The sequence below is a fragment of the Aythya fuligula genome, chromosome 14, assembly GCF_009819795.1.
Source record: "Aythya fuligula isolate bAytFul2 chromosome 14, bAytFul2.pri, whole genome shotgun sequence".
Classification (NCBI taxonomy): domain Eukaryota; kingdom Metazoa; phylum Chordata; class Aves; order Anseriformes; family Anatidae; genus Aythya; species Aythya fuligula.
Window position 1 is genome coordinate 8,950,799 of NC_045572.1, and position 27,982 is coordinate 8,978,780.

The following is a 27,982-nucleotide window of genomic DNA, read 5'->3' on the forward strand; positions in this document are numbered from 1 at the left end:
AATTTTGCTGACCTTCAATATTCGACTTTCATCATCTTTACTTGCCAGAAACTTACCTCTAATTCCTTAATTTTCTCTTCTGCTATTCTCTGTTTTTCTAAGAGTTGATTATGAATCACTCCTTTAGACTGAAGAATAAACCTGCAAGTGGAAAAACAAAGAAACAAATGTTGGATATTTGTTTACACATCTAACTATTGTACACCTAGCTGTGCACCAAGTTAAACTGCAATAACCTCTGCAAAGTATTCACATTCTCAACCTGCATGTTCTGTACAGAGACAGAAGAAACAACCATGATAGACTGCCCAAAAGGTTCAAAAAAGTCAGCTGCAGAACAGTGATAATCTGCTACTAAAAACGATAGTTATTTAATAATCCCAAATAAAAACTTTCACTGTTAAATTAATAGACTCCAGATTTTCCTTCTGTTCATCAACCCTACAATACTTACCAACCTTCTGCCTTCATAATAGATCTTAACATGTGAAAAATACACACAGCATACCACTGAAACATCAACCCAGTGGACAAACACGATGCAAGTAGCCAGGCAACACGACAACCTGACCTGGTGGGTGGCATCCCTGCCTATGGCAGGGGGGTTGGAACCAGAGGATCTTCAAGGCCCCTTCCAACCCAAGCCGTTCTATGTTTCTGTGATTCTGTGGCTGCAATAACTGCCATGAAACCGGGCTGGCCTTTACGGTTTGCTCACTGATCTCACCCATTATTCTGGAGGAAGAAAATGGACGGACACGGATCACCCTCTCCAATTCAGTGTCCGTGAATATTTTGAAAGCAGTTTTTGCATACAACTAGCAATGGGAGTCTTTCTTTCTTATAAAGTATCCATCACAGACGTTTTCACCAATGGCAGTCTAACACGTAATAGGATAGAAGTATAATCAAGGAGGCCTCTTTCATCAGCTAAAAGCCATACGTCACCATTTTAGTGCTTGCAAGCTAAATGAACCTGTAGCATAAAAACACAGCTTTCTACAAGGCAAGGTGCTTTCACCAGAAACACAGAGACATGGTTCGCCTGCCTTCACTCCAACTTTTGCAGCTCCTACTGCTCAGGGCTTAGCTTTAACATGTACCCTCACTGAACTCCAAATTCCCATGTTTTCTAAATTCAGAGCGTTTTCCTACAGGGTTGGAAATGGTTGTTTAACTGCAACTGCAGCCACTAGTTTCTATTTGTTCCGCATTTTAATTGCCAAAGGGATCTGAAAGATGCATCTGTAACGTCTCAGTCACGGTGTCCCGTTGGACAGCATGCAAAAGCTGCCTGATGTGCTCAGAAGAACCAAAAGCATCCAAAGCACCTCCCAAGCACATGGCACTGGCATCCCGCAAAGAAGTAAAGGACAACTAAGTTCAGACAAATTTTAGGAACCCTCTATGGTTGCCTTTCCTCCTTCCAGACATAAAGAATGTACAAGCTGGAGATGAGCCCCTTCCCTACTTAGAAAGTCCCTCAGGGGATTTAGAAGGAGCCTCCCTGTGTCATACCAATGAGGTCGAGGTCTCCCCCCAGCAGTGCTGAGTGTTTGGGTCAGTGTCGTCTTGCCAGGTGACACGAGCTCATGCCTGGACAGTTACCGTGAACAGCTTTAGACAGTGCAAAATCAGAGTGCATTCCTTGTCTACGACAGAAGAGTCTGCGATCATTTGGTAGTGCCAACTCCCAGAAGGAATGATATTATTAATGGGTTTGCTCAGAGCCTGGACAATGTTCTTTGAGTATAAATGGTATCTGCTGCTTGGCTTGAAAACAGACTACTCTGCATCAGCACCGCAATAGCAAAAAAGAGAACTGCCTGTCACATCCATTCCTGAAATGCATGAGAGCAGAACTGTGGGTAGGTACAACACATTGGAAATTAAAACTCAAGATGGGCAAAGAAGAAGGGAATACCTCCTCGTCAGCTTCCCAACTGTAGAGTAGTGTCAACAGCCTTAGTTCCAGTGAAGTCTCCAGCCTAAATAGCAAACTGAACTGATACAGCTTGATCAATGTTCCTCGTGCTGCAGCTGGGAAGATTTCTGAAGGGCTACGTGACACTGAAGTGATCCCTGCAGGCTTGGAAAGGTTACGGGCACTTTGAACAAACGGGCGGCTGACTTCACTCCTGTTCTACAAATGTCAACAGCAGTCATCTGGGAAAATAACCCCCTCCCAGCCTCCTGCAACGCTCTGGCAGACTTGCAACAGCAAATTAAAATTGGATGGCTGAAGTTAGCACTGACAAGCCCCAAGCGGGCAGTTGGACACAAACACTACTCCAATTTTATTAAGCGAGAAAACAGTGGACTGGAACCTGTGTGGGTCCACAAGCTGGCTCAGAAGCAGACCAAATGGCTCAGACAGCAGCATCCGTCACAAGTTTGTCATCACTTGCAGTTCAAGTCCACAGTTAACTATTTAAATCCAGGCCTTCACTTTCCAACATTGTATAGACCCAAAGGGCTCATCAGTGTTTTAGCTTCTGGCTTGGAACACACACATGATGAGGATCTCGGCCAAAGTTTTTACCAAAAGAAATACGGTGGCTTACAGCAGCAATTGCAAAAACACAGTACTTGTTCTGATCTTTAGGTAAGAAGCACCACAGGGCACCTGTAATAAACCAGAGTTTAAGTTTAACCTGGATTTCAATATTCTGGTTACTCTAACTAAAACACCAACTTGATCGTTTTTTCCCCTCACCAACCCAGGAAAATAAGGCACTATCACTGTCACATTGTTCTGTAAGATTTGGTTATTTATGCGTTTTTAAATTCATGAAAGAACCATGGGAGGTTTTAAGAATTTAGCTCTTCCTGCGTGAGTTTGTGAACAAGCCTTTCAAACACAGTAACTTCAGGGACTGAAGAACTGAAGAACTTCCTCCACGGACCATTCCACAAGTCCATCATAACAGGCTCCAAGCTCTGAGCGCTTGTACCCTCATTTGGGATGACTTTTAAGTACTGAGAGTCCACAGAAGACAAGCAGAAAAGTCTTCCAGGTAACTGTGGTCACTGGAAATGAAGCTTTTCTCACTTAGATACAGCCAGCAGGTCACAGCACACACCAGACAGGTCTGTCGGACACGACACGTACAATATCAACCGTGAAGCGATGACTCAGAATACACCACTCAACAACATGGTGTTAATTGCAAAGCTTGACGACAATCCTCTCCACATGAGCTTTTTCCCTGTTGTTAAATAATACCAAGAATGTCTGGGTCATATTGGGCAGATTCACCAAGTCTCATCTGGTCACTCATTTTAAAGGGAATGGCTAAAAACAGAGCAGAACATGTTTGACTCCGGATACTTAGCAATATATCCAGCACCCCCGCATAGAAGTAAAAGCCCAAAACCAAACAATGAAAATCAGAGAAGAAAGTTATGGACTGGGGTCCTCGAGGACAGCCGTATTCAGCCAGATCTGGGCTGCCAACACGAACAGCTCTGTAACACTGGGAAGTATTTCTGAACCATCTGTATCTACGTGATCTGGTATCCCAGTGATTACTGGTTGTTAAAGAGCAATGCACGGAACAAAAATAGAGCACAAGGGAACTGAAAGAGAAACCTCACTCTAAATATTCCCTCTTGCTTCTATTTTCTTTCCTAGAGTCCTCTGCTAGCTCCACATCGGGCTTTTTGTTTCTCTAAGCCACAGCAAGTAATTTATAACACTGTGGGACTAGATGCTTGTTTCCCTCCGAAGAAATCTCGCACCCTTCCCAGCTCAAAATCTCTAGACATGAAGCCCCATTTGTCAGGGTTTATCCAGCACTCCCTCCCACCCTGGCCTTTGGGGTCCAGTTACACAGGTCAGCAGTGCTGTCAGCTTCATCTGGCTGCTCCTTTGTGTCACACGCACACACCCACAGAGTGATGTTCATAGGGTGTAAGTAATTCCATAACTCAGTTTGTTTGCACCAAAACGTACTGTTTATTTGACTTTAAAACATAGTGTTAAGATATTGAAACATCCATCCCCTAACGAATGAGGTTATGGAGATGTTTGTTCAGCACAAGCCAGCCTTTACTATGACATCCAAGTTATTAAAGTTATTAAAGGTGGAGTAACAGCAATGCTCATGGTGAACATTTTCCATTAAGAACCCCGATTTTCAATTACTTGCAACTTCAACCTTCAGCCCATATGTCTGAAACTTCTGGTGTCGGGCATCTGTCCCAGACACAAGCACTCTCTCCTCTTCATATTTTGCTTAGGTAACCACAATTCAGGTGTTTTTAACAGGACACCAGTGGCTGCAAGAGGCAGACGTCCCCCGGGAGCCACGTGAAGGACCTGCAGGGCTGGCACTAGCATTTTGCTCAGGAAATCACTCCAGTGGCCACGGTCTGAGCATTCGACTGCCCTGCACACATCAGCCCCGTGCTGGGGCTCAGGCCAAGCAGCACGAGGGCAGAGCCCCAGCACCTGCAGGGAAGGAGCAAGCACGGCTGCAAAGCTCTTCATCCTGCTTTGGTCTGCTGTGAGCACTTCCAGAACCTGCGTGGGGCACCAGGGTAAAAACAGCCTTGTATTGATGTATATCCCTACACCGCACTTCAGAGAGAGGCAGTTTTACTGGTAGGAAAGCTCCAGTTCCTATTTTGCCAGAATGACAATGAATGACACAACTAGAAGTCCATTCATTCAGGTTTCCAACTCCCAGAAAGGGTCACTCTAACTTCAGCTTTACAGTTCCCATTGAATTTGGAAAACATGATACAGAAACTCGCTATGATACAGAAAAAAAAATAGCAACTTTGTACAAAGCTGTAATATTAACACCTTCCTTGTACTTCTAAAGGAAACAAACATGCCATGTTGTAACACTGCACAGCTGCTGTTAGGTAGAATCAGCTCCTTGAAACCAAGCCTTTTCATTAGGCTCCTCCATGAGAGAAGTTGGGCTAAGCCCAGTCATGCCCTTGTCTATTTAAAGACGCTTTTTAATTCTGAACTTGCACTGCTGTTCAAGCTTTGAGCACACTCAGTAAGAGATTAATGCATTTTAAGTACTGTTCAAAGCCAATGAAAGAGAGGCTTCCAATGAGCTGATCCCAAGCAATCTAGCTTGATTGAACAGGAACCGGCTGTTCACAATTGCAAGCACCCAGAAGTCCCATTTTACTCTCCCAGGGTCTGCTTACACTGCTATAAATGATTCCCCATGCAGCTCATAACAGGCACAGCTTAGACCACAGCAAATTCCAGTTTTAGTCATCCTAGATGAATTACCCCGTCCCAAATCAGACAAGCAAGCAAATTCAAAAAAGGAAAGCCATGACTAATTATAGTCGGTGCTGCCACCCTTCATGTCTAAAGGCTTCACATTTTTCAGTCTGATTTGAATTTCCCATTCAACAGATCAGAATCCTTAAGTAGCTCCTGAACAGGCTCACTTGGAACAGTGCAGTCGAAGCTTTTCCTACATTTTCTTTTATTTCAACACTCAGTTGTCTCGCTAGGTCACTCAGTGCAACTAAATGCAACTATTCCCCTTGCCAAAGCAGCACGGAACATAAAGCAACACAAATGCCACAGCTTTTATTGGGAGGATTGCAAATGACCACATTCTAGTGTAGGGCTCACTGCTGCACCCAGGGAGACGTGCACGCACCAGGTGCCAGGGGACACCTGGGAGAGAGATGCAGCAGAATCGTGCTAGCAGAACCACAGGCAGGCAGCAGAACCTGTGCAAACTCAGCCTGGCAGCACGGGAACACAAAGACGGGATTAGCAGCACTGGCAGCAGCCCAAAGGCAGTCTTACACAGGCCACAAGAAGCGTAACTTTTACTCAGATGAACATTTGTCAGCCATAAACCTATTTGCTCTAAGGAGCTAAAGGAAAACAAAAATGCCATACTGTTGGCTTTCCTCTAAACTCCCCACAGCCTCAACACACATCTCGTCCAGCTGAGGGGCAGTGGGTTTTGTTCTGCACCTCCGGCCGTGTTTACATTGACTTTTCACTTTTTTTTTTTTTGGGGGGGGGGGGGAAGGAGGGAGAAAATGTGTCAATAGCTACAGGGTATTACATTACCTCAAATGAAGATAGTAACACAGCTCATAAACAGCAGTTTCTGCATTGCCAGACACTTAACTAGATGGTAGAATTATACCATTGTTCATACTTGGTTCTTTAAAAAAAAAAAGGAATATACCTCTAAGAAGTGTGTATTAAATATAGCACAACCAAAAATAATAAAATACTACTGTGGTCAGCTTTTAAAGGACATCATCCATTCTTTCTGAATGCTCGTTCAAGATAAATGGAATTTAAAAAAAAAGATTCCCCTTAATTATACAGGAATGAGTAACACACGAGATTCAAACCACGTGTGGAAAACAGCACAAGCATGACTGCAGTTCACGATGGTAAAAGCTCCATGAATTGTTTTTCCTCAGTATATCCCTAGTTTAGAAATTTTATCTTCTATTTTTGTTTTATAGTAAGTTTTAGTATGTAGCAAAGATGACCTGTAGCTTGTTAAAGCAAAGGAAACTCAAACGAGTACAACATACCTACTAAAATATGCACTTCAAATCGATTGTCTGCAGTTTATTTTGTACCAAATTTGAAAGTTGCAAGCTGCAGAAAACAAAAGCCATTCCCTCCAACAACAGGATGTCCAGATCCACTTCTAAAGCATCCAGTATTTTCAACAATGTCCCAATTTTCTAAGGAAGAACAGCTAAAACAAACAAAAAACATCAAATGAATAGGCACCTAGGGAAACAGAAGCAAGCAAAAGAACACAAACATCTTTGTCAACCAGTCATTTCTATTAAAAAAAAAAAAAAAAAAGTTTTTCTATTGGTAAAACTTCAGTGATCAGAAAGATGAATTTTGTAGTGGTAAATGAAGTGACATGGAAACACTGCTGTACTCTGCAAACTTATATTTACACTGCTCAACAGCAGCCCTTCACTAAGAACCTATATAGGAAAACCAGCAAAATCTGGATTCATCTCTTTTGAAAGGAAAATCCATACCCAGATGCAAGAAAAAAAATGCTTTGTTTCTCCTCCTGGGCACACAAAATCAAAAGTGAAAATACAGACATAAAAGGATCTTCCTTTTGAAATGCCAGAGTGAGAATGAAGACCCAGGCATCCATTTATGGTTCTTAAATAACACAGCCTTCACTCCTGCATACCACAAATCCTGCTATAAAAATCAACAGAACATCAAAGAAACCAATACAGCAAACAGCACAGAAGTAGATGCAAGATAACTGTTCCAGTCAGAAGACCTATTTCGAGATGCTAAATTTAAATTAGCCAGCACTAAAACAATCACACTACAGCTTCCTAATCACTAAGAACAAAACGTTTTAGAATTAGCATTTGTGGACCAAAAAGGATGGATGTTATGTTGTTTTAGAAAATCATTCCTTCCCAGTATGTACGTGTTTTGTTTTTTTTTAAAAAAATATTATTATTATTATTTGTTTGTGTGTTTTTTGTTTGTTTGCTTGCTTTCCCCTCAATTTTTATTATCATTTTAAACTGGCTGAAACATTCTGTCAATTCAGCACATAGTTCTGGAGAAAACAAAAATTCAAGATAGCAGTTGCAGAATTCCTGAATTAGCACTTTGGTTCTTGCATCTCTGCCTTATAGCTATGTAAAATATAACCACATCCCACAGTATTGGAGTCCTCATATTTCGCTTCACTGTTTTGGAGTAGGGGATATTAATTTAATCTTCCTACTTTCAGATTCTGAACAAGAGCAGGCATCTAGCTCAAAGGATGCTCAGACCTGGATTTATCATTTGTATTAAGACTGTTCCAAATAAATTTTATACACTATATTTAAATCTGCATATCAGACTGGGAACGGGCTCTGGGCATCTCCACTCACCAGCCCTAGGGCCCTAGGTGTCAGGCTAGCTTGTCACACACCACAGTGGTACCACATCTGGAACAGCATTCCCAGGTACCACACGGACACACCAGGGACTCTTCCAGTACCTCTCTGGTCCACTAATTTGGTCATTTTCATCTGCCACAGGAAAGCACAATTTAAACCCCTGTGCTAAAGCAGAGAAACAGATCTATCTTCTGAAAGAAATGCTTTAACACTGAGCATTTCCCACAGGGACTCTAACCCTTGATTTCAAAATTTCCTGTGGGGAATGGGGGAAAAAGGCTCAAAATACAGTACTTGAAATCCAGTAAGCGTCAAAACAAGCAGAAGTTCTTTGCCGTTACAAAATATGAAACTGACATTTTAAGCGCAAAAATAAGATAGCCATCTTCCATCATTTTTGCAGGCATTTGGCACAGCCAGCTACAAAAGCAGGCGTTTGGATAATGCCTTTAATAATACGCTTTAACTTTTGGTTAACCCTGCAGTGGTCAAGCAGTTGGACTCGATGTTCTCTGTAGGTCCTTTCCAACTGAACTATTCTATTCCCCCAAATATTTAATACTTGTACAGAATTCTTCCAAAGGTAGCCCTGTAGCATTGAAGCAACAAATTTTTTGCATTTAACAAGAGATCCCAGATTTCCCGTTTTTGGAGGCTGGGACAAAACAAAGGTGCCTTACTATGTCCTTGCTCCCCACAACATATGACGTCCAAACCACTGAAGTGCAAGACTTCTTGAAAGCTTTGGCACCTGCATTATAATACATTAGATATATTATAACAAAATGCCTCTGGACCACAGCAGATCAAACAACTTCTTCCATCTAGAATGGCATCCTGCACAAGTAGTCTGTCTTGGTTCTGCCTCTTATCTTCTAAGTTGAGATTTTATCTCCTTTACATTTACCCAGGTAGCTCTTTCCTCTGTAGGAGCCCCTGTCGAGGTAACATGTAGGGAAAATACTATGGAAAAAGAAGATACGAATGGAACAGATTTGTCTGAATTTCATACTCAAAGACCCAACAGAAATGTACTCCTGAAGAATTACATATTTCCAGGCAAGGGAGACAACCATCAAGTAAAAACTGCAGCCCTTCACTCACTAACCTTCTATCACAATGCTCACAGGGTAGGTAGGGAAGCACAAACAAGAGGTTCTGAGCAAGGCTGAGAAAAGCAGCTATTTTTTAAGCTAGCCGCTATTTATATTTTAAGACTATTTTCTTCTGTTGCGTATACATTTGATAAACACTGACTTATCTGATGTGTCCATTCTACACCAGTTCTCTGTCAAAGCTGTTTTTTTGTCCTTGTTTTTTGTTAAAAAAAAATGCAGCTATTTCCTGGAATTTAGCAGATAAGCATTTTGCATGCAAGCTATGAAAATCTTTTCTTCTCTAAAGTTTCAGTGTGTCATGGGGTAATTACATAGAGCAGCAGGGCAAGAGAGCTATAACTAGACCACAATATCCAGATTACAAGTGAGCAGCCCAGGGCAGCAGGAGTAAGATCAAGAACCAAGTGGGGGAACAGGGAAGAAGAACATCTTTGAGACATCAAAAGATGCCAAGCCGGCAAGGGAACCATCAGAACAAGCTCCCTTTCTGATCTTGAAGCAGAATCCAGCAGTCTAAACTCCCTGGATCCCTCTACCACCAGCAGTTAACTGAGAACCACTGATACCAATGGTACTCTTCTCTCACATTATTGATTCTACCTAATTAGACATTGTGGAAAATGAAATCTTGACTTTTTCAACAGCAAAATCACAGAATCACAGAATTGAAGGGGTTGGAAGGGACCTCAAGAGATCATCGGGTCCAACCCCGCTGTGAAAGCAGGTTCCTTAGAGCAAAATCCTTAGATGCCCAAGTAGGCATCCAGATGGTTCTCAAATATCTCCAGAGGAGACTCCACAACCTCCCTGGGCAGCCTGTCTCAGTGCTCCGTCACCCTCACCGTGAGGAAGTTCTTTTGCATGTTGGTGCGGAACTTCCTGGGCTCCATCTTGTGGCCATTGCCCCTTGTCCTGTCCCCACAAACCACCAAAAAGAGGTTGGCCAAATCCCTCTGTCTCCTACACTTCAGATATTTGTAAACATTGATGAGATCCCCTCTCAGTCTTCTCGAGGCTCAACAGCCCCAGGTCTCTCAGCCTGTCCTCACAGGGGAGATGCTCCAGGCCCCAGATCATCTTTGTGGCCCTCCTCTGGACTCTCCAGCAGCTCCCTGTCTTTTTTGTACCGGGGAGCCCAGAACTGGACCCAGTACTCCAGGTGAGGCCTGACCGGAGCAGAGCAGAGGGGGAGGATCACCTCCCTTGACCTGCTGGCCACGCTCCTTTTAATGCACGCCAGGATCCCATTGTCCCTCTAGGCCACCAGGGCACACTGCTGGCTCATGGCCAACCTGTCGTCCACCAGGACCCCCAGAGCTCTCCTCAGAGCTTCTCCTCAGAGCTCCTCTCCAGCAGGTCGTCCCCCAGCCTGTACTGATATTTCGGGTTGTTCCTTCCCAGGTGCAGGACTCTGCACTTGCTCTTATTAAACCTCATTTGGTTTCTCCCTGCCCATCTCTCCAGCCTGTCCAGGTCTCGCTGGATGGCAGCACAGCCTCTGGCGTGTCAGCCACTCCTCCCAGCTTTGTGTCATCCCTGTACTTGCTGAGGGTGGACACTATTCCCTCATCAAGGTTGTCGATGAAGATGTTGAACAAGATAAGGAAGATTTAATTTTATCATCTATGTATTAGCCAGAGGCTGATAGCAACATGCTTGTCATGGGATTCATTTAAGTATTACAGCACCCATCAGCCTCTCAGCAGCTGGGCTTCAGTGCTGAACTCTGGACAAAGCCTTATCTGAAGAGATGGGCAACAGAGAGCCACTCGGATTTCACAGACTGACCTATAGTTAGTAACTGAACCATAAGGATTAAGCCTTGCATGTCCATCACTTCTCTGAGTTTTTGAAGTATGAGCAGGAAGGTACAGCTACCATATTCTGCAGTGATCTGTGCTGGTAAAATCTAACACCAATCCCATCCACAGAACAACAAAAAAAAAAATAAAATCAGCACTTGCAGCTCTATCCAAAAAAGTGTCATCACCTGAGTGATTGCTCATGCTAAAGACAGGAATGCATTTAAATCTCACAAATGATCAAGAACGTTTAATCTTCCCTCAGCTTTCACTTGTGGATGGTTCCACCAAAAATCTGAGTCACTTTTAGAAGAAACAATGAAAACTAGACCATTACAGCTGTTCCCATAAAATGGTATACTCACAGAAAACTTTGAATATAAAGTTGTGCTGCAGTATTTGCTTGATTTTTACTTTCCTGCACTTTATTTTTAAGTGTATTTCCACAACAAATGAGAGAACTCTGATGATAAAGCAATGTCGAACCAAAACTGAGCATCTATTTTGGCATGGCATGAAAAATTGAAGTGCTGTCCTCACTGTGCCTCGCATAAGCCCTTGACATTTTTCTTCTCTAAAGAAGAACCTTGTACAGGTTAATAGTTAAAAGAATGTAAAGGGAAAGGTCTGAATATTCAGACAGGATTCTGAAACTTAAACTTTCAGCATAGTTCTCAAAGCAGTATGATGATATCAGTTCACAAATAGCTTAAGCAGAAGTCCAGCACAGCAGTAGTTGTCTCAGGCTACGTAACAAGCCTTTCGAAAGAGTATGAAGTAAGAGAATTGCAATGTATTTGGCACAATGCCACTACTCAGATGATATCCTAGCCTCATAGACATGTACAGTACACAGCAATTCATCATCTCATACTATGTGGCACTGACATTTCTTGTGTTGAAACAAAAATAGCTATAGTAAAAGTAAATCAAGCACCACATGTGCAGCCCAGTAAGGCTTGTGCGTGTTATACACGCTGCAATAATAACTAAGTAAAAACTAAAAACGAACTCACCCACACAAGTTTTGGAACAAGTGGACTTTCACATTCACTAGTGGTGCAAGAAAAGCCTCTCAGAAAGGAAGCAGGCTCAGGCTCTAGGTTCAGAGCACAGAAACCACACAACTACGGTCCGAGTAGTGCAGCAGCAAATACAGAACTAGGCAGACTTCTTCCCAGGATGCATCACATCACTACTGTGCCTCAGACCTTTCACTTCCACAAAGACCTGGAGTAGTTCATTCAATAGAAGTGCATGTGCTACCCTCATGCACACACCACATATTAATTTAGCTGAAGAAAAAAAATTATCAGAAGTCAGATTCTAAGCAGCAGTTTCAGTGGGTTAAAGAAGAAAAGAAGACGGAAGGGAAAAAAAAAAAAAAAGTGAAGTAAAACAAGAAAAAAAAGTTGAGTGCAGGAACAGAAGCACCAAACCTACTTTCAAGAATTTAGCTATTCAAGCAAGCTGTCAGAAGAGCTCCAATTACCAGAGCTGATACTGACACCAACACCAATCTTTTCTGGGTAACTGAAATCTACTGGAGTTCTAACATTATTTACAGAAAACATCTATGCCTCTTTTGGTCACATGAGATAATGCTAAACTGTGCAAAACAAATCACAGGTGTTGAAGACATCACCACCACCCAAAGGTGTGTAAAAACCCATATCCATACAAGCCAATTAAATCAACAAGGTGTTTTGTGTGTGTGTGTTTTTGTTGTTGTTTGTTTTGCTTTGTTTGTTTGTTTTTAAGTCTCCAATTTCACTCTATAGAACACAGATTACAAAGACAAAACAACTGTAATGACCACTTCCTTGGAAATATAAATGGCCAGACTGCCCTTGGATTTTAATTCCTGCTCAAGCACAGCTTTAACCAATTTATCCAAATGCCCGGATTTCAGCCAGAAGTTTTCTATGACGGGATGGAGTGGGCTCCAGGAAGAGCCTTGTGTCCCTGGTGTGAGTTCATTACATTAGCAAGTGACACAGAGCATACCAAAACACAGCTACCAATTTGCAAGGCAGATTTCAGCCCCATGGCCAGAATAGGCTGAGCTCACATAAATACTGCATCAGGCTAAAGAAGGGGAAGAAAAATATATATATAAATAACTTATTCAGTATTGCGAACAGAATACTCTCTTAATCCGAATTTACATAATGACTACCACAACAAAATTCATTACAAGTTCAGGCTTTAAATACTTTCATAACACAAACCATATTTTTCTGGTGGCACCTCTACAATCCTCCAGGACCACAAAGCCACCTAGCAGAGTCTAAACCACCTTATCTGGTCATTGAAAAGTAAGCAAGAGAAAATTCCCCAAAAGACTGTCACTCCAGCTGCTGCACACAGAGAAAATATAAGTGGTTTCGGGGACAAAGAAGGTGAGTGTCTCTTACTGATAAGCTGGAAGCAGAAAGCAGGACAACACATTTCAGCTAGCAAGGAAATACTGTCTCATTCACAAGCAACATTACTTTGCTGTAAAGATTGATACACTCATGCTTTTAAGGAATCTTGAAGTATTTCTCCATATTGAAGAAGTACTCTCTGCTTTCAGATTTTAAAAAAGCCCTAAAAAAAAAAAAAAGTTGACAACTCCTGAATTATCTACCCTCAGTCTGTCTTCTCTGTGACAAAAAAGAACAGCCTCCAGTCTGACCAGGTTGCACCAGTCACCTCCTGCAAGAGACCAAAATCTATTTCCTTTCCAGGTCACTGGTACCTCCACGCAAACCCAAAATTTAGTTCATCTACATGGAGACATTTATTTACTGGGAGCCACACCATTCAGTGAGTAAGCTTGCATTCCAGATCTAAAACCAGCTTGTGTGAACTTCTACAAGGGACTGCTGAAGTCAAACAGAGGTGCATCAGCAATGTTAACCAAAACATATCACTTCTAGCTTAAGGTGTTTCTTTCAGCAACCATCCAACACGTGGCAGTAGCTTTCCATGGGTGCACTGGGACTACCCATGCTCACTTTCAAGGTTTAAATCCAGACAAGCCAGCACTGACATGACACTGCAAAGAGCTCTCCTGCAGACGAACACGTGTGTCAGCAAAGGCCTGAGCACGTCAGCTGCACATGGCTGCTGTCCACAGAGCCCGATGTAAATTATACCCGGAACAATCGCAGCTGGACAGACTGCGAGAGCCTCCCTTGCTGCTCACAAACGCAGCTTGTCCTTAGAACTTTGTTTTGCTAATTGAGATTATAAAATTCAAAGTCATGGCAAACGAGACCATCACGGAGAGCAGCAGAGCCAGCAAGCCAACACGAGCAGAAGTACCAGGGGGACTTCTAACAGTCCTTCCTAAAGGGATAAAGCAGCAAACCCCGACTGATAAACCCCAGTAAGCTCTGCTGTACTCCCAGAAAGACTGAGGGAATCCTGAGGGGAGGGAAGGCTGGGAAAGCTGCCACATTTTTCATAACAAGAAGAAACCTCTCCCAAGAGACAGCAGCCTGGAGGCCTTTTATATACAGAGGCCAAGAAGATCTCCTCACCCACCAGGCTGCCACCTCGCTTACCTACAAAGAGGCACCCACCAGCCATTTACCAGCGGTACAGAGGAACACGAGGCCCAGGCCTCGCACCAGGGGCTACTCACATTCTGCCCACGCCCTCGTACATGCGGGTCTCGTCCACCAGCATCATGATCTCGGTGTCGGTGAGGTGCGCGTGCTTCTTCGTCTTGCTCAGCTGCTCGATCTGGATGTCGGCCAGCTTCACCTTCTGCTGCGTGTCTATCACCTTAGCCTGGAGCTCCGTGAAAGCCTGCGGGGGGGAGAGAGCAAACACAAGGAGAGGCTGGGGCGGCCGGGCCGGGGGCTGCGGGAGGGGAAGGGGCCAGCAGGGCAGCGCTGCCTCATGCGGGCGGGCAGGGGGCATTGGGCAGGGCCCCCCCGGGCCGCCCGTTACCTTCTTCAGCTCCAGGTCCACGGGCGCCGCCATCTTCCACCCGCCCGGCGCCTGCGCGGGGGAAGGGGGGGGGAGAGAGGAGATGGACGGGGAAGAGGAGGGGAGAGGAGAGGGATGGAGGAGAGCAGGGAAGGATAAGGCAGGAGAGGGATCGGGAGCTATGTTTAGGGTCAGCAATAGGGCCAGCGACCAGCTCGGGTGGTGCCGGGCTGCGGCACGGCTCCGCGGTGGGGCTGCCTCCGGGGTAGTGCAGGCAAAGCGTGAGGCGCTCGTTGTGCTGCTCTGCTCCTCGCTGGCTGAGGAAAGGTCCCCGAGCCCAGAAGCTACAGGGACAGGTCAAATAAAGCTGTGCCCGTAGCTAAAGCTAGAGGCAGGAGTGCAAGTGCAGGCTTCGTGCCCGCAGAAGCAGGGCTGCTGCTGGGGGGAGGGGATGGGGTGGGTCAGGGTGTCCCGCACCAGAAGCGGGAGCGGGTTTATGTGGCAAGGTTTGGGTAGCAGGGGCCACAGGGGTGGCTTCTGTGAGAAGAATCAAGAAGCTGTCCCATGTTAGATAAGGGCCCCGCTGCTGGCCAGAGCCGAGCCAATAAGCAATGTTTACGCCTCTGTGAGAGCAGAGTTAAGAAAGAGAAAAAAAAAAAAAAAAAAAAAAAAAAACTGCTTCACAGCAGATGGTAGAGTGAGATGAGTGAGAAACAGCCCTGCAGGTGCCAAGGTCAGTGAGGAAGGAGGGGCAGAGGTGCTCCAGGCAGCCTGTGGAGAGGCCCCTGGTGGAGCAGGCTGTCCCCCTGCAGCCCATGGGTCCCACATGGAGCAGATCTCCATGCTGCAGCCCATGAATAAGCCCCCAGTGGAGCAGGTGGATGTGGCCTGGAGGAGGCTGCAGCCTGTGGAGAGCCCTCCTGGAGCAGATTCCAGGCCAGAGCTGTAGCCCGTGGAGAGGAGCCCATGCAGGAGCAGGGGGCCTGGGGGGAGCTGCTGCCTGTGGGGGACCCAGGTTGGAGCAGTTTGCTCCTGAGGGATGGACCCCATGGTACGGAGCCATATCTGGAGCAGTTCTTGAGGAGCTGCTGCCTGTGGGAAGCCCACGCAGGATCCGTTCAGCATGGACGGCATCCCGTGGGAGGGACCCCATGTCACAGGGAATGAGAGTGACCAAGAAGGAGCGGCAGAGATGAAGTGCCACAGACTGACTGCAGCCACCATTCCCCTGCGCTGCTCAAGGGGAGGAGGTGGAAGAGAGTGGATGTGGGGAAGGTGCTTTTGGTTTCTTTCCTTTGTTTCTCACTTCTCTAGCTTGTTAGCAATAGGCAATAAATCTTACCATCTCCCTGTGCTGAGTCTGTTTTGCCCGTCACGATAATTGTTGAGTGATCTCCCCCATCCTTACCTCACCCGTTGAGCCCTCTTCATTTCTCCCCCTTTCTCTTTGAGGAGGGGGAGTGAGGGAGCGGCTGTGGTGGAACTCAGCTGCCCACCTGAGTAAAACCCCCACAGGTGCATGGCTGCAGCTAGGACTGGGAATACCAACCAGCTCAAATCCAGTTAAAAGCTGTGAGAAAGGCTGAGGAGTGCAGCATGCTTGCCTGGCAGTTTGTGTGTTGACAGCACAGTACGAAGCCCAGGGTCTGTCTGTGACATGCAGGGGTAGCAGTGCTGCTTCTGCAGAGGTGGCTGCTCCAGCAGCCTGCTGATCCCTGCACAGCCCTGCTGGACTCAACCAAGCGAGTTCCTGCTCATGAATCACCTCCGCTGCTTCCAGTCCGAATTTTCCTTGGAGTTTGTCCAGACAGGCTATAGGACAATGTATGAGATCATGATGAGACCATCAGATGCCTTTTGGGGAAAGGCAGCAAAAAATTAAATGCCCAGCGTGGCATTCTGTAGTCAGAGGCAAGCAGGAGGGAACCTGCTGGGGCACCCTGATTTAACAGCAGAGTGCAGGACCTGACCTTCAGGGACACTTGGTTCTTCTTGTAACCTGGACAGACACACGTGCTCTGAACCAGTTAAACCCCAAGCCTGGGATGCAGGGAAGATGTTTCCCTTTGATCTCTCTGTGTAAGACCTCAGACTGTTGAGGCCCCTCCTGCTGCTCTGCACCACAGACCCCAGTGTATACAGCACACAATGATTCCTGCAGAGAAAAGGAAAACCTCGCACTGAATAGCAGGAAGCATTTCATCAGCCAGCTCTAGCATGGCCTGCTCTCCCTGGGGGAGCACGGGTGTCCCTCTGCTTGAGTCAGCCACAGTTTAGAGTCCACTGCACAAAAGGCTAGAGGATGCTCAGGAGTGAGGGACAGTGCCTTGGCTTGGGGAGGACGTGGCATGGGGACTTCCCACCTTGGTAGCGACGGATGCTCTGCATTGGGCTGGTGCTGGCTCCTGTAGGGGCATGCTGCTGCCCAGCTCTATGCGATACTGCTGGTGGTCTGTGAGCCCAAGAGCAGTACTGGAGCCTTCTGGCCCTTAAGCTGCCCAGAGAGGTTGGCCATCATTTTCAGTGCCTTCCTGATCTCTTCCGAGTCACTGCAGCTACCATCCCAGCAGGCCCAAGCAGTGCTGCTCCCCAGGTAGAGAGCTGGAGCTGGGGACAGTCCATCCTCTGCCTGCACCTCCCAGATCCTTGGCACAGAGGTATAAACCAAGAGGGCTGACCACCTCCAGATCCAGAATAAGACAGGCCTGGGCCAGGTCTGAGTATCCCTGTGATCCCTAGAAAGGGAGGATCTCCTGAGCAATTTTGCCCGGAAGCAACGCAGTGAATCTGGATGCCAAGCTGAGATGGTTATTAAATTGACTACTGTAACATAGTGCATTTTTTTCTCAATTAAACCCAAAGTTAGGATTTTGTCCGTCTGTAAGCCTGACTCTGGAGAACAGCCCATCAGTCCTGCTGTCCCAGCCCACAAGGGTGAACCGTGGCATGGTGGGGGCTGCTTCCTTCCCCAGTTCCCACAGGCCTGTGGCCAAGCAGCCCACTTTACCTCCACAGCATCCAGAGACCTGGGCAGGACAGAGCTCAGCATGACCCTAACGGGCTCTGGGCTGTCACCTGCCTCAGTGCCACAAGCACAGCCAGACTGGGGAGCTGCCCGGGGGCCTTCATCCCTGCCTTATCTGGGCAGAGAACATCCACAGGATGTTCTCTCATCCTTTCACAGCCCAAAGGGCAGAGAACCAGCCAGCTTCCCCCTCTCTACACCTTCAAAATATGTTCCCAGCTCTTGGCCTGTTAACTTACCCTCCATAGGCAGCCCAGCTTTTGCCACAGCCCCGTGATCCAGAACACATCCTGGGCAGCATGGCAATGACGACGTGGTCCCGTGGCTCTCAGAGCTGCCACCACGGGGAGCACCTCCCCTGCTTTCATCCCCAGGTGCAGGGATGCCCCATATCTTGCTCCCCCCCACGCAGTGACTGCCTTGGGTCCATCACAGGCAGGACTGCAGCAGCGGTTGCATGCCCCCGTGCTCTGTCTTCCTGCACACAGCACCCCGAGCTGAGCGCCCACAGGCTGGGATCCCTGCCCGTGCCAAGTCAGCAGATCCTGTTGTTAGCCCAGCTGGGGCTTGCAAAGGCTTTCACCCCCACTCCTGCACCTCCTGCTCACTCCTCCCCAGCCAGAGCAAAAATCAACACAACAATTCCGGTTGTCCGCAGAGAAAACATTCCAGCTGAGGTATTTCCAGTGCTGCCGGACCTGGGTCGGGCAGAGCTGCAGGCGTGCAGGGCTGCTGCTGAGGAAAGGCAGGACGGTGCTGCAGGATGGAGCTGGGAAACGGGAGCCCAGAGCTGGGGAGCCCCAGCAGCACGGGGAGGTGGGGATGCAGCAAGGGCCTCCTGCACAGCCACTGGGGATATCAATTGCTTATTAGACATTGAAATGGTCCAGAGTTCAGAGTCCTTGATGAAACCAGCACTCTCACAGCATTAAGGTTCAGGTTCACACAAAGCAGAACGAGTAACTCGTTTCCCCATTGCTGGGACTAGGGCTGCTGTGGCTACTGGGGCTTTTGCTCCCTGGATGCTAATGCATGAGGGTACTCACTGCTGAATACCTGCTTCCATCTATCGCAGCTGTGTACTTTAACCCTTCTATCTTGGGAAGCACTGGAGTCCTAAAACATTGCTTCATTCCCCCCTCCCATCCCCCAGGTTACAGCAAAACTCACTGGCTGTGCAAGGGGCTTGCACTACTAAACTCACTTCCTAAAGCAATCCCTCCCCCAGGCAGCAGATGAGCATAGAAATTATTTCATGCTTTACCAGAGCTAAGTTGGGGCTAAGCTTGTCAAAAACAAACACACACTCTCTACAGACTGTTCACTGCCCCTGCTTCAGCATACACTGTAGGAGCACGAGCAGAAAGCGCTCGCTTGGCATTCCCTTTTGAAAAATTCAACTCTGACATTTGCAAAAGCGAAATGGACTTGAGGAAAGCAGATTTCATGCAGTGGGATAGACATTTTTCTCTGCTTAATTCATCAGGAATGGGTCCTGAATCACAATCTGAAACCCCAAGTGACCCCAAGCCCCAGAAACCTGCATCCACAACCCTCAGCCAGCCCAGCAACCTCTAGGAGCTCCTCCAGGGCAGGTATGAGAATCCATCTCATAATTTTCAGCCAAATGCTGACTGATTCCTGGATTTTAAGCCCTGTTCGTGTTGATCTGTGATCAGTGGTGGAACTCAAGGAGGCTTTGCTTCATCAGCAGATACCTAAATACCACATCCAATACGTGACTCTGAATAAACACGTGGGGCCAGCCTGGCTGCAGGCTCTTGCCCCTGAGAAGCCAAGGCAGCTGCCCCATGGCAGGGTGAAGCAGATCCTGGCACCAGCCCCTTCCACCACACTGCTCAGCTCCAGCAGAAGATGCTCTGCTGCACCCTAAGGGCAGCAGGAACAGGTCTAGTGGCCACCACAGCACACTCAGGATCCATGCCACTGTTTCACAGACGCACCTTGGTGTTTTGAGATATCCCACTAGCAAGGGCTTGTTACATACACCCTACAGGTCTGACTCCTTTCCACCCTCATCATTAAATTAATGAGCCAAGTGTTTGTTACAAAGTTATTTATTAGAATATTACATTGCACTTAAAAAATAAGGGCGGTCTGACCCTGTTGCGTCTTGACCTACCAAAGGACACAGGGGCAGACCTCCAATAAATATAAATACTATGTACAATTTATCTAAAATAAATATATAATTTAAAAGGAAAAAATATCGTGTTAAATAGCTGTTACCCTCCCACCCCTCCTGTGCCTAAGAAAGCCCCGAGCCAAGTTTCTCCGCCTTTCACAGTTTGTTCCTCCGCGTGCACCGCAGCGGGCATCCCCCAAGCTCTGGGCAGCCCCTCTGCTGATCGCTGGCCGGTTCCTCCTGCCCTTCTGCGGGGCCATCTCTGCAGCATGGCAAGGGATCTTGCCTCGTGGAGAGTCTCTCTCCCCAGTCTTCTCCATCCCAGAGGCTGCTGAAGCTCCCTGCAGCAGCACTGCTGCCCAACAGAATCCAAAGCGAGCACGGTCGTGCTGCTCCAGCAAGCTCCTGATGCACTGCAGGGTCCCAGGGGCAGCACTGGCTCCGTGGCTCACATCTTCCAGGAGGTAGAACTGCGTTAGTGCCGAGCCCTGAAACACAGCATCACAGGATCAGTCACTGGCTGTACACCAGTATCCAAACACGCTGCTGATGTGCTGCCCGCAGCCACCCTCGCCCACGGAGCTGAGCCCTGTATACCAGGGCCAAGGTGCTCACGGCATCCAACTGCTGAGAAAGCTCTTGTGGCCACTCTGCAGGATGGGACCCAGGAGAATTGAGGCCAGGATGCCAGGGGAAAGCCGTGGCAAAGTACAGGTAAGCTCCCGTGTCTGTCATGGCATTGTTCCCCTGCACATGGCTTCCCCAGTCCCCAGGGCAGGGCAGAGGACAGCAGTGATAAATCTTGCTCTGATCCTCCTTCCCTAACCTTCAACTCCTGTCAAAAAGTAGAAATCCCACCCCCAACGCTACCCAAAATCTAATAAATAACATTTCAGAAACCCTTTGAAGGCATTACTTGATACACCACTACCCCCAAAGAGCAAAATACTTCCATTATTCGAAGGAGAAGTAGCCGTAATGTGTACGGGAACACCTAACATCAGGGTTTGGACCAGGGCAGAGGAAGTCTGCAGGCTTTCCAGCACCCAGCTACCACTGACATGTGGCCACCTCCAGGCCAGAGCACACCCAGAGTAACATCATGGGGCACTCCCATGCCCAGCTGCAAAGCATTACATTGCTGCAAGTAATAAGCAAAGGACAAGTGGGAGTGAAAAGGAAGGTCTTTTTTTTAGATGTGTATATAAATAGAGGCAATATCTAAGGAGGGGAAATGACTCAGTGGGTCAGACAGAGGGAGCAGAGCGAGTAACAGAGTGGGGGATGAAGAGGGAAAGCAGCTTCCCTGCTGCCAAATATCCCCCAACCACGCAGCAACAGGCCAAAGGAGAGACATAAGGTTGTAAAGGAGGAGGTAGCAGGCGGGTGTCAGAGGACAGAGATTTGAACTGAAAGGGAAGGAAAGATAGCTGGGGCCACACGGGGCAGCCCTTGCTTTTGTGCCAAATCCAGCAAGCTGCTTCTCCAGGCTCAAAGCAAATTCAGCTCATGCCTGGCTCTGGCACAGGATCAGCACAACCAAGCAGAGCCCCAAGCCCCCACCAATGCCCCAGCCCACAGCAAGGACTCACCTTGCCAGCACCTGGCATCCTCAGTGATTCACAGTGATGCCCAGCTTTATTTTCTCTTCATTTTCTACGTCGTAGACACCCCTCTTGTGACACCTGTGAGGCCAAGCAAAGAGAGGCTCAGAGCATGGAGCAAGCAGCCCCTGCCACCGTTCCCCACAAACGGGCTTCCCGGGGACAGGGCTCCAATAACACAGCCCCCACCCACTCACCTGAGCATCAGCAGGGCTGCAATGATGACAAGACACAGCGAAGACAGGACCACAGCGACGACAGCCAGTGCTGTGGTGTGGTCATACGTGCTAGGGGGGTGCTCTACAGGCAGTGAAAGGCCATGGCATCGCTCTCCGTGATATCCTGGCTGGCATCTGGGTGAGAAGGAAAGTTTTTAAGGATGGTGGTGGCCAAGCAGCGGCGCTGTTGGGTCCCTCAATCCCCAGTGCAAAGGAACTGCCTCTGCTTAGCTTTGGCCAGAATCCTACAGCCTTCTCCTGGTCCCCATCCTGAGGCAGGAGGCCTGGTTCTCAGGGCATGTAGAAGTTGGGTGCCAGGCAGGCTGCCTCCTTCGGGGAGGGGAAGCCTCAGGCAAGGAACAGGAAACCAGCTGGGGCCATGGACTCAGTGCTTCCCTTGGAGCAGGATTTCCCTGTGCTCTTAGCCAGGGCAAGAAGCGCAGGCTCCCTGCAGATCTGTGAAGTTGTTCACATATCAGAAATATCTTTCCCCATCAGAGCTGTGAGGCAGCCACCCAAGCCTTCCCCATGAGGCAAAGCACACTGACGTGACCAGCTGAATGCATCCACTGCCACCAACCCTCAGCAGAGCTGGGCAGCACCACACATGCTCCTTCCCAGCACAGGGACTCCATCCAGCCCTTCTGCCTGGCTCACGATGCTGGGGCAAGTTCCAGGACAGCCACAAATTTCTATCCACTCTCCATCCATGCAGCAGGGCTGGGTGCTGCGCTCTGGCACCATCCACCCTCACTCCCAGCAGAAGCAGAGGTCAAGAAGACCCCACAACATGGCACAGCTGGAGCCAAAAGCAGCCAGGAGAGCAACCACAATCAAGTGACACCAGTCAACACGAAGCCTTGGGGCAGTTTGTCCCCTGAGCTGCTGCTGTTCTGAGAAGACAGCCCAGAGACAGGCCACCAGAATGGGGAGCCCCCACCTCAGCCCCAGCACCAAGGCTGGAGCACCCTGCCTGCATCCCCAGCCCTCCTGCAGCCGGTCAGGAAGGGGGCACGTGGCTGGGGCCGTGTCACACCCTGCTTTGGGCTGGGACCTCAGCCCAAATGGATCCTGGGCAGCCCCACGACACCTGGTCTGAGGGCCCAGCAACATTTTCATGTCAGGCTCCAGGCAGAGGAAACTAAGCAGTTCAAGGACCTGCGCAGACACTGATCCCCATGGATTGCAGGGGGCGAGAGCTTCTGGGCACTGTAAGCCAGGGAGCTATTATCTGCTCTGGGCACAGGGCTGAGTAGCTCAGGGGATTGATTGCAAAGAACAAAGCCTCTTATATCCACCAGCTCAACCCTTGTCCACGTCAGCAGAGATCAAGTGTGTACCCATGGCTATTTCCTGAGGTGGCAGAGCCAGATCCAGGTGCCCAGGCAGCAAGCAAACTATTTCTCCTCCACCTGCCTCGTCTGATCCCTGCTTGCTACCTGCGCCCCACGGAGTCTGTCACACACAGACCCGCGTGGTGACACAGCCCTGGCCTCAGGACCAGAGAGCCACAGGGATGTAGTTTTAGCATTCTGCCCCCCAAGGAACTGCCTCTAATCCCACCTGCCTCACAGGTGCCTCAGTAGATGCTCTCCCCGTCCCATCTGGGGACGTGGCAGGGCGAAGGACGGAGCCCGTTCTCCTCCCCAGCTCCTGCGCTTTGATGGCACAGAGCCACGTAACCCACGCTGAACAAGGGATCACGCACACCATGCTCACATTCTGGAGCCTGGCATCTCTGTACCTGCAACACCCCTGCTGGGGACGCAGCCATGGGAGCTCCTTAGGGCTTGCAACAATGAGATGGGTCGAGGAACATACTGAGAAGGGACAGAGTCCCTCACACCAGACCTACAGAACACTTTGGATGTAGGACCCAGCCCTTCTCAGAGGCCCAGGTGCTCAATTATTTCTCTGAGCCCAACCAAATCTCAAAGAAAGTCAGCCCCTGGACAGCTGCCAGGCCTCTCAGCCCCACAGGTTGGCCTCCTCCAAACTCCACCGCTGCAGGCCTCTGTGCCAACCTCAGCCAGAGCTCACTGAGTCATGCCCCACAGGCAGGGGTGCTGCGGAGCCTCCTGGGTCTAAAGCTAAGATTTTGGCAAGAGACAGAGCTGTTTAAAATTCAGGCCAGAGTGGAGGCTAAACTTTCCCACTGCTCCTCAAGTGGGACGCTGCGCACAGAAGATGCAAAGTCAGAGCCATCCCCCCATGGACAGGGAACATGCACTAAAAATATCCCCTACGCTCTTCCTCTGCGCTGCCTAGAGAATTCAAGGAACAATGACTAAGGCTTTCCCGGTACAGGCACACACCAGAAACTCACATGCAGGATGGAGCACCCAGCTCTCGGATGTATTTGCATTCACCATGAATGCAGAAATCCTTGTACTTTCGCAGACACGGGTCTCTCTTCTTCCCCAAGCCTTTTCCTTTTCTTCTTTTATTCCCGTTCCCCTTTTTCTTGGGAGTAACCAGGCCTTGAGGCTTTGACAAGAAGGCAACTGGAAAACAATTTCAAAAGGAGAAAAAAAAGTTTATCACCTCAATTTGTCATTTGACGAAGAGACAGAGCAGCAAACCCTCTGTTACTGTGGCCAACTCAGCCCTGGCATTTGTGCAGCCTTTTGTTCAATCTGCCCCCAGGCAAAGGTTTTTCCATTTTTTCAGATTTTCACAAATATCATGGCCTTTCCAATTCATATGAACAATTCTAAAGGAAATAAAGGAACAATTAAACAAGAAACCAGGGGGAAAAACAAGAGCTTTATGCATCTCAAATGTTGCTATTATATGCACCAGTTTCCACTGAACACAGAAGACTGCTAATTGCGCTGCTATCTGGCTTTTATTTCCTTGATGAGTGCGGTCTTTTGTAAAGAGTCCATTCATGGCCCCAAGGGACTCGCCTTCCTGTGGTTACAACGATGCTTGCATACAGGACAAGAGCAGGATTAGAAGAGCAAACCCAGGTCAATTTTTGGTTTTGCAAAACCAAGTCGATGGCTAAGGAAGCGTTCCCATGAATTACAAAGGTATTTCTTAATTGCAGCGCAAAAATTGGTGGGTTTTGGTGCAAGGCCAGCTCCCTGCCAGGCTGGTGGGAACCGGAGCGAGAAGTCCCATGCGTGCTCCCCACAGACACAGAGTGAAACCATCAACATTACTGGAATAGTTTGGAGATGGGCAGATGTCAAAAATAAGCCCCCACTCTGCCCCCACCCCGAAAAGATCTGGCGAGGTGCCAGGAGGTCAGGGAACACTCCCTGCTCAGAGGGAGACTTCTCAGCTCTGCCTGGCCACGGCAGCCTCCCCGAGACTAGGGAAATAGGAACTAAATCATGTTTAAACCAGGGAGGGTAAGGGGAAAAAGGGCAGCCACATCTAACCTGGCAAGTTTCAGCCTGCCCCATTCCTTCTCAGCAGCTTCCTTACATAACCGAGTCCTCAGCAATCTCTTCCTCCCTGTGCAAGACCATTTGCCTGTCTAAGGAGACATTTCAAGATCTCAACATCCTTCAAGGTAGGACTGGAGAACACTGACCCACCAGAAAACTCTGTGACTTGGTACAGGCGAGGCACAGAGCTCCAAACAAGCTGCCTCAGGCTGGGAACAGGGGCTGCCCCCTCCCCAGCAGGCTACCACTGAGGGTGCCCCGCAGACCGGCACTGCCACAGGGCTGGCACAGCGCTGCTGACCCCCCCGTGCTATTTCACTGGTGGCCTCCACCGTTACCACCCCCTTGGGGCTCTGCCCCTTGTCCCCCAAATAGTACAGCTCCAGAGGCTTCGGATCATCTTGTGTGTTGGCAAACAGGTCCAGCCCAGAGGGGCAGGGGGATGCCAACAACACCCTTGGTATTTGGATACCTCGTGCCATGGGTCCTCATGGGCTGCACCACCAAGGAGAAGGTGCCTTCAACACACAAAGCGTGTTTTTCTGATTATAGCTCGGCTCAAGGCATTGAGAAAGTGCTCCAAGAGGCCACATGCTGCTGACCGTGCAGTGCTGCCTCAACAGCTGCTCTTTCCCACCCCATCAACCTGTCCTCCCCGCACACCAGGCACAGCCCAAGCCTGCCAGATCACTTGCACCTCAGGGGGACGCATTGAGGAGCATCTCCCCATCGAGCCTCCCATCAGGAGGGGCAGCAGCGTTTCCCAGGGGCTGAGTCCCCTTTGTTTAGGGCTTAACCCAGTTTTGCAAGCCAGGGTTTGAGTCACAGTTGGACGAACGCAGACAGCAAAGAAAAGCAAAGAAAGGAGGGCTGGAGAGCCGGGGTGACCTACATGGAGCTGAGCACATTCACCCTGGTGCCAGGTTAGCAGTCTGAGCACACCACATGCCCAAAGCTGGGCAGGTGTGGGTCACTTTTCTCAGCCTGCAGCGGGTCCCCTATCCCATCCCGCCCTCACAACCCCTGGAGAGCCCTCCAGACGCCCTCTGGTCCTGACCCGGGGGGGGGAGAGGAGCCAAGCATGAATGCACAGAGAGCCTAACAGAGAAACAGTGTCCCCAACGCCCCCGTGGCAGGGACTGCCGGCTGACTAACCCTGCCTAGGTATGAGGAGCAGCCGTGTGTGGGCGGCGGGTGACTCACAGCGATCCCCTCGCTGCCATCCACTGCTGCCGTGCCCGGGGGAGCCGCTCGGGCCCACGAGGTGACCGCAGGGTCGGGCTCCCACCCGGGGCCAGCAGGGACCCCCATGCCCAACACCAGCACCCCAACCTGGAGCAGGGAGGTGCCCGCTCTGCCGGGACCCCCACCCGGGGCTACTCTGGCATCGCCACCACCGGGCAGCCCCGATGGCCACGGCTACCACCAAAGCACACCCAGCTCCTGGGGACCCCCGACACCTCCCCCAAATCCGGGTTCACTCCGCAGCCTCACTTTTCAGTCCGGACCCACCACAGCCCACCCTCCAACCCCTCCGCCCTGCCAAGGGGCCGCTCCCCGATGCCGGTGAGCCCCCCCGGGATCACTCACGTACCTCTGGGCACCTCGCTCAGCTCGTCCCCCGAGGCCGCTCCGCCGCCCTCCTTCTCCGCGCTGCCTCCCAGCAGCGGGGCCGGGGCCGGGGCCAGCTCCCCACCGCCGCCCTTGTTCAGCACCTCGTTGTGCAGCTCCTCACGGCCGAGCCCCCCCGCCGCCGCCGAACACACTGCGGGGAACGGGACACGGTCAGATCGGGACCCGAACGGGACACATTCCCCCTCACCAGGCACCCCCACACCCGGGGACCCCCGCTTCCAGCCCCGTACCTGCTGCCAGCAGCGCCTGGATCAGCACCGCCCGCCCGTCCATGTCCCTTCTCCCGTTCCCGGCTCCGCTCCGCCGGCACCACTCGGCCCCCCCCGGCCCCGCCGCCGGTAGAAAGCAGCAGCGGGCGGCGGGGCGGGGCGAGGCGGGGCCGTGCGGGCCGCCCCTTCCTCGAAAAGGGCTTCCCCCGAGCCCCGAGGGGCCGCCTCCGTCGGGGCTGCAGCCAGCCCCGGTCCCCCCCCCTCCGCAGCTGGAGGTTTAGGGCCGGGGGGTGTCCTCCGAGGTTGGTCTGAGCCTGGGGTGTCCGGAGCGGGGCGCACTGCCGGCTCGGTGGTGGGACTGGGGTGCTTTGAGGGGTGTCGAGGGAGTCTGGTGATTCATGGAATTGTAGAATAGAGTCATAGGATCATTAAGGTTGCAAAAGACCTCCAAGATCATCTGGTCCAACTGTCCCCCTACCACCACCATCACCCACTAAGCCATGTCCCCAAGCACCACGTCCAACCTTGCCTTGAACACCCCCAGGGACAGCGACTCCACCACCTCCCTGGGCAACCCGTCCCTATGACTAACCACTCCTGAGATGAAATGTCTCCTAATTTCCAATCTAAACCTCCCCTGGTGCAACTCGAGGCCATTCTCTCTACCCCTATCACTGGTTACCTGTGAGAAGAGGCTGACCCCAGCCCCCCACACCTTCCTTTCAGGTGGTTGTAGAGAGCAATGAGGTCTGCCCTGAGCCTCCTCTTCTCCAGACTAAACAACCCCAGTTCCCTCAGCTGCTCCTCATAAGACTTCTGTTCCAGGCCCTTCACCAGCTTTGTAGCCCTTCTCTGGACATGTTCCAGGGCCTCAGTGTCCTTCTTGCAGTGAGGGGCCCAAAGCTGAACACAGCACTCGAGGTGCGGCCTCACCAGAGCAGAGCACAAGGGGACGATCACCTCCCTGGCCCTGCTGGCTGCACTACTCCTGACACAAACCA

At 49.6% G+C, this 27,982-nt stretch overlaps 2 protein-coding genes across 2 annotated transcripts in view; both read right to left on the minus strand.

Moving 5' to 3' along the window:
- PFDN1 (prefoldin subunit 1) overlaps nucleotides 1-14,851 on the minus strand; it is a 31,423-nt gene extending 16,572 nt beyond the window's left edge. The window contains exons 1-3 of the mRNA XM_032197228.1: nucleotides 14,768-14,851; nucleotides 14,457-14,623; nucleotides 57-141 (exon numbers count right to left, since the gene is read on the minus strand). Of these exons, the coding sequence (XP_032053119.1) occupies nucleotides 57-141; nucleotides 14,457-14,623; nucleotides 14,768-14,800 (285 nt within the window). The 5' untranslated portion in view covers nucleotides 14,801-14,851. The remainder of the gene's footprint in view (nucleotides 1-56; nucleotides 142-14,456; nucleotides 14,624-14,767) is intronic.
- A 4,982-nt stretch (nucleotides 14,852-19,833) lies between these two features.
- On the minus strand, nucleotides 19,834-27,058 carry HBEGF (heparin binding EGF like growth factor). Its single transcript, XM_032196895.1, has 6 exons — nucleotides 27,003-27,058; nucleotides 26,732-26,902; nucleotides 24,066-24,243; nucleotides 21,719-21,874; nucleotides 21,510-21,602; nucleotides 19,834-20,405 (listed from the first exon to the last, which is right to left on the minus strand). Exons 1-5 carry the CDS (start codon nucleotides 27,043-27,045, stop codon nucleotides 21,530-21,532), a joined length of 621 nt encoding a protein of 206 aa, XP_032052786.1. The 5' UTR covers nucleotides 27,046-27,058; the 3' UTR covers nucleotides 19,834-20,405; nucleotides 21,510-21,529.
- Nucleotides 27,059-27,982: the final 924 nt, after the last annotated feature.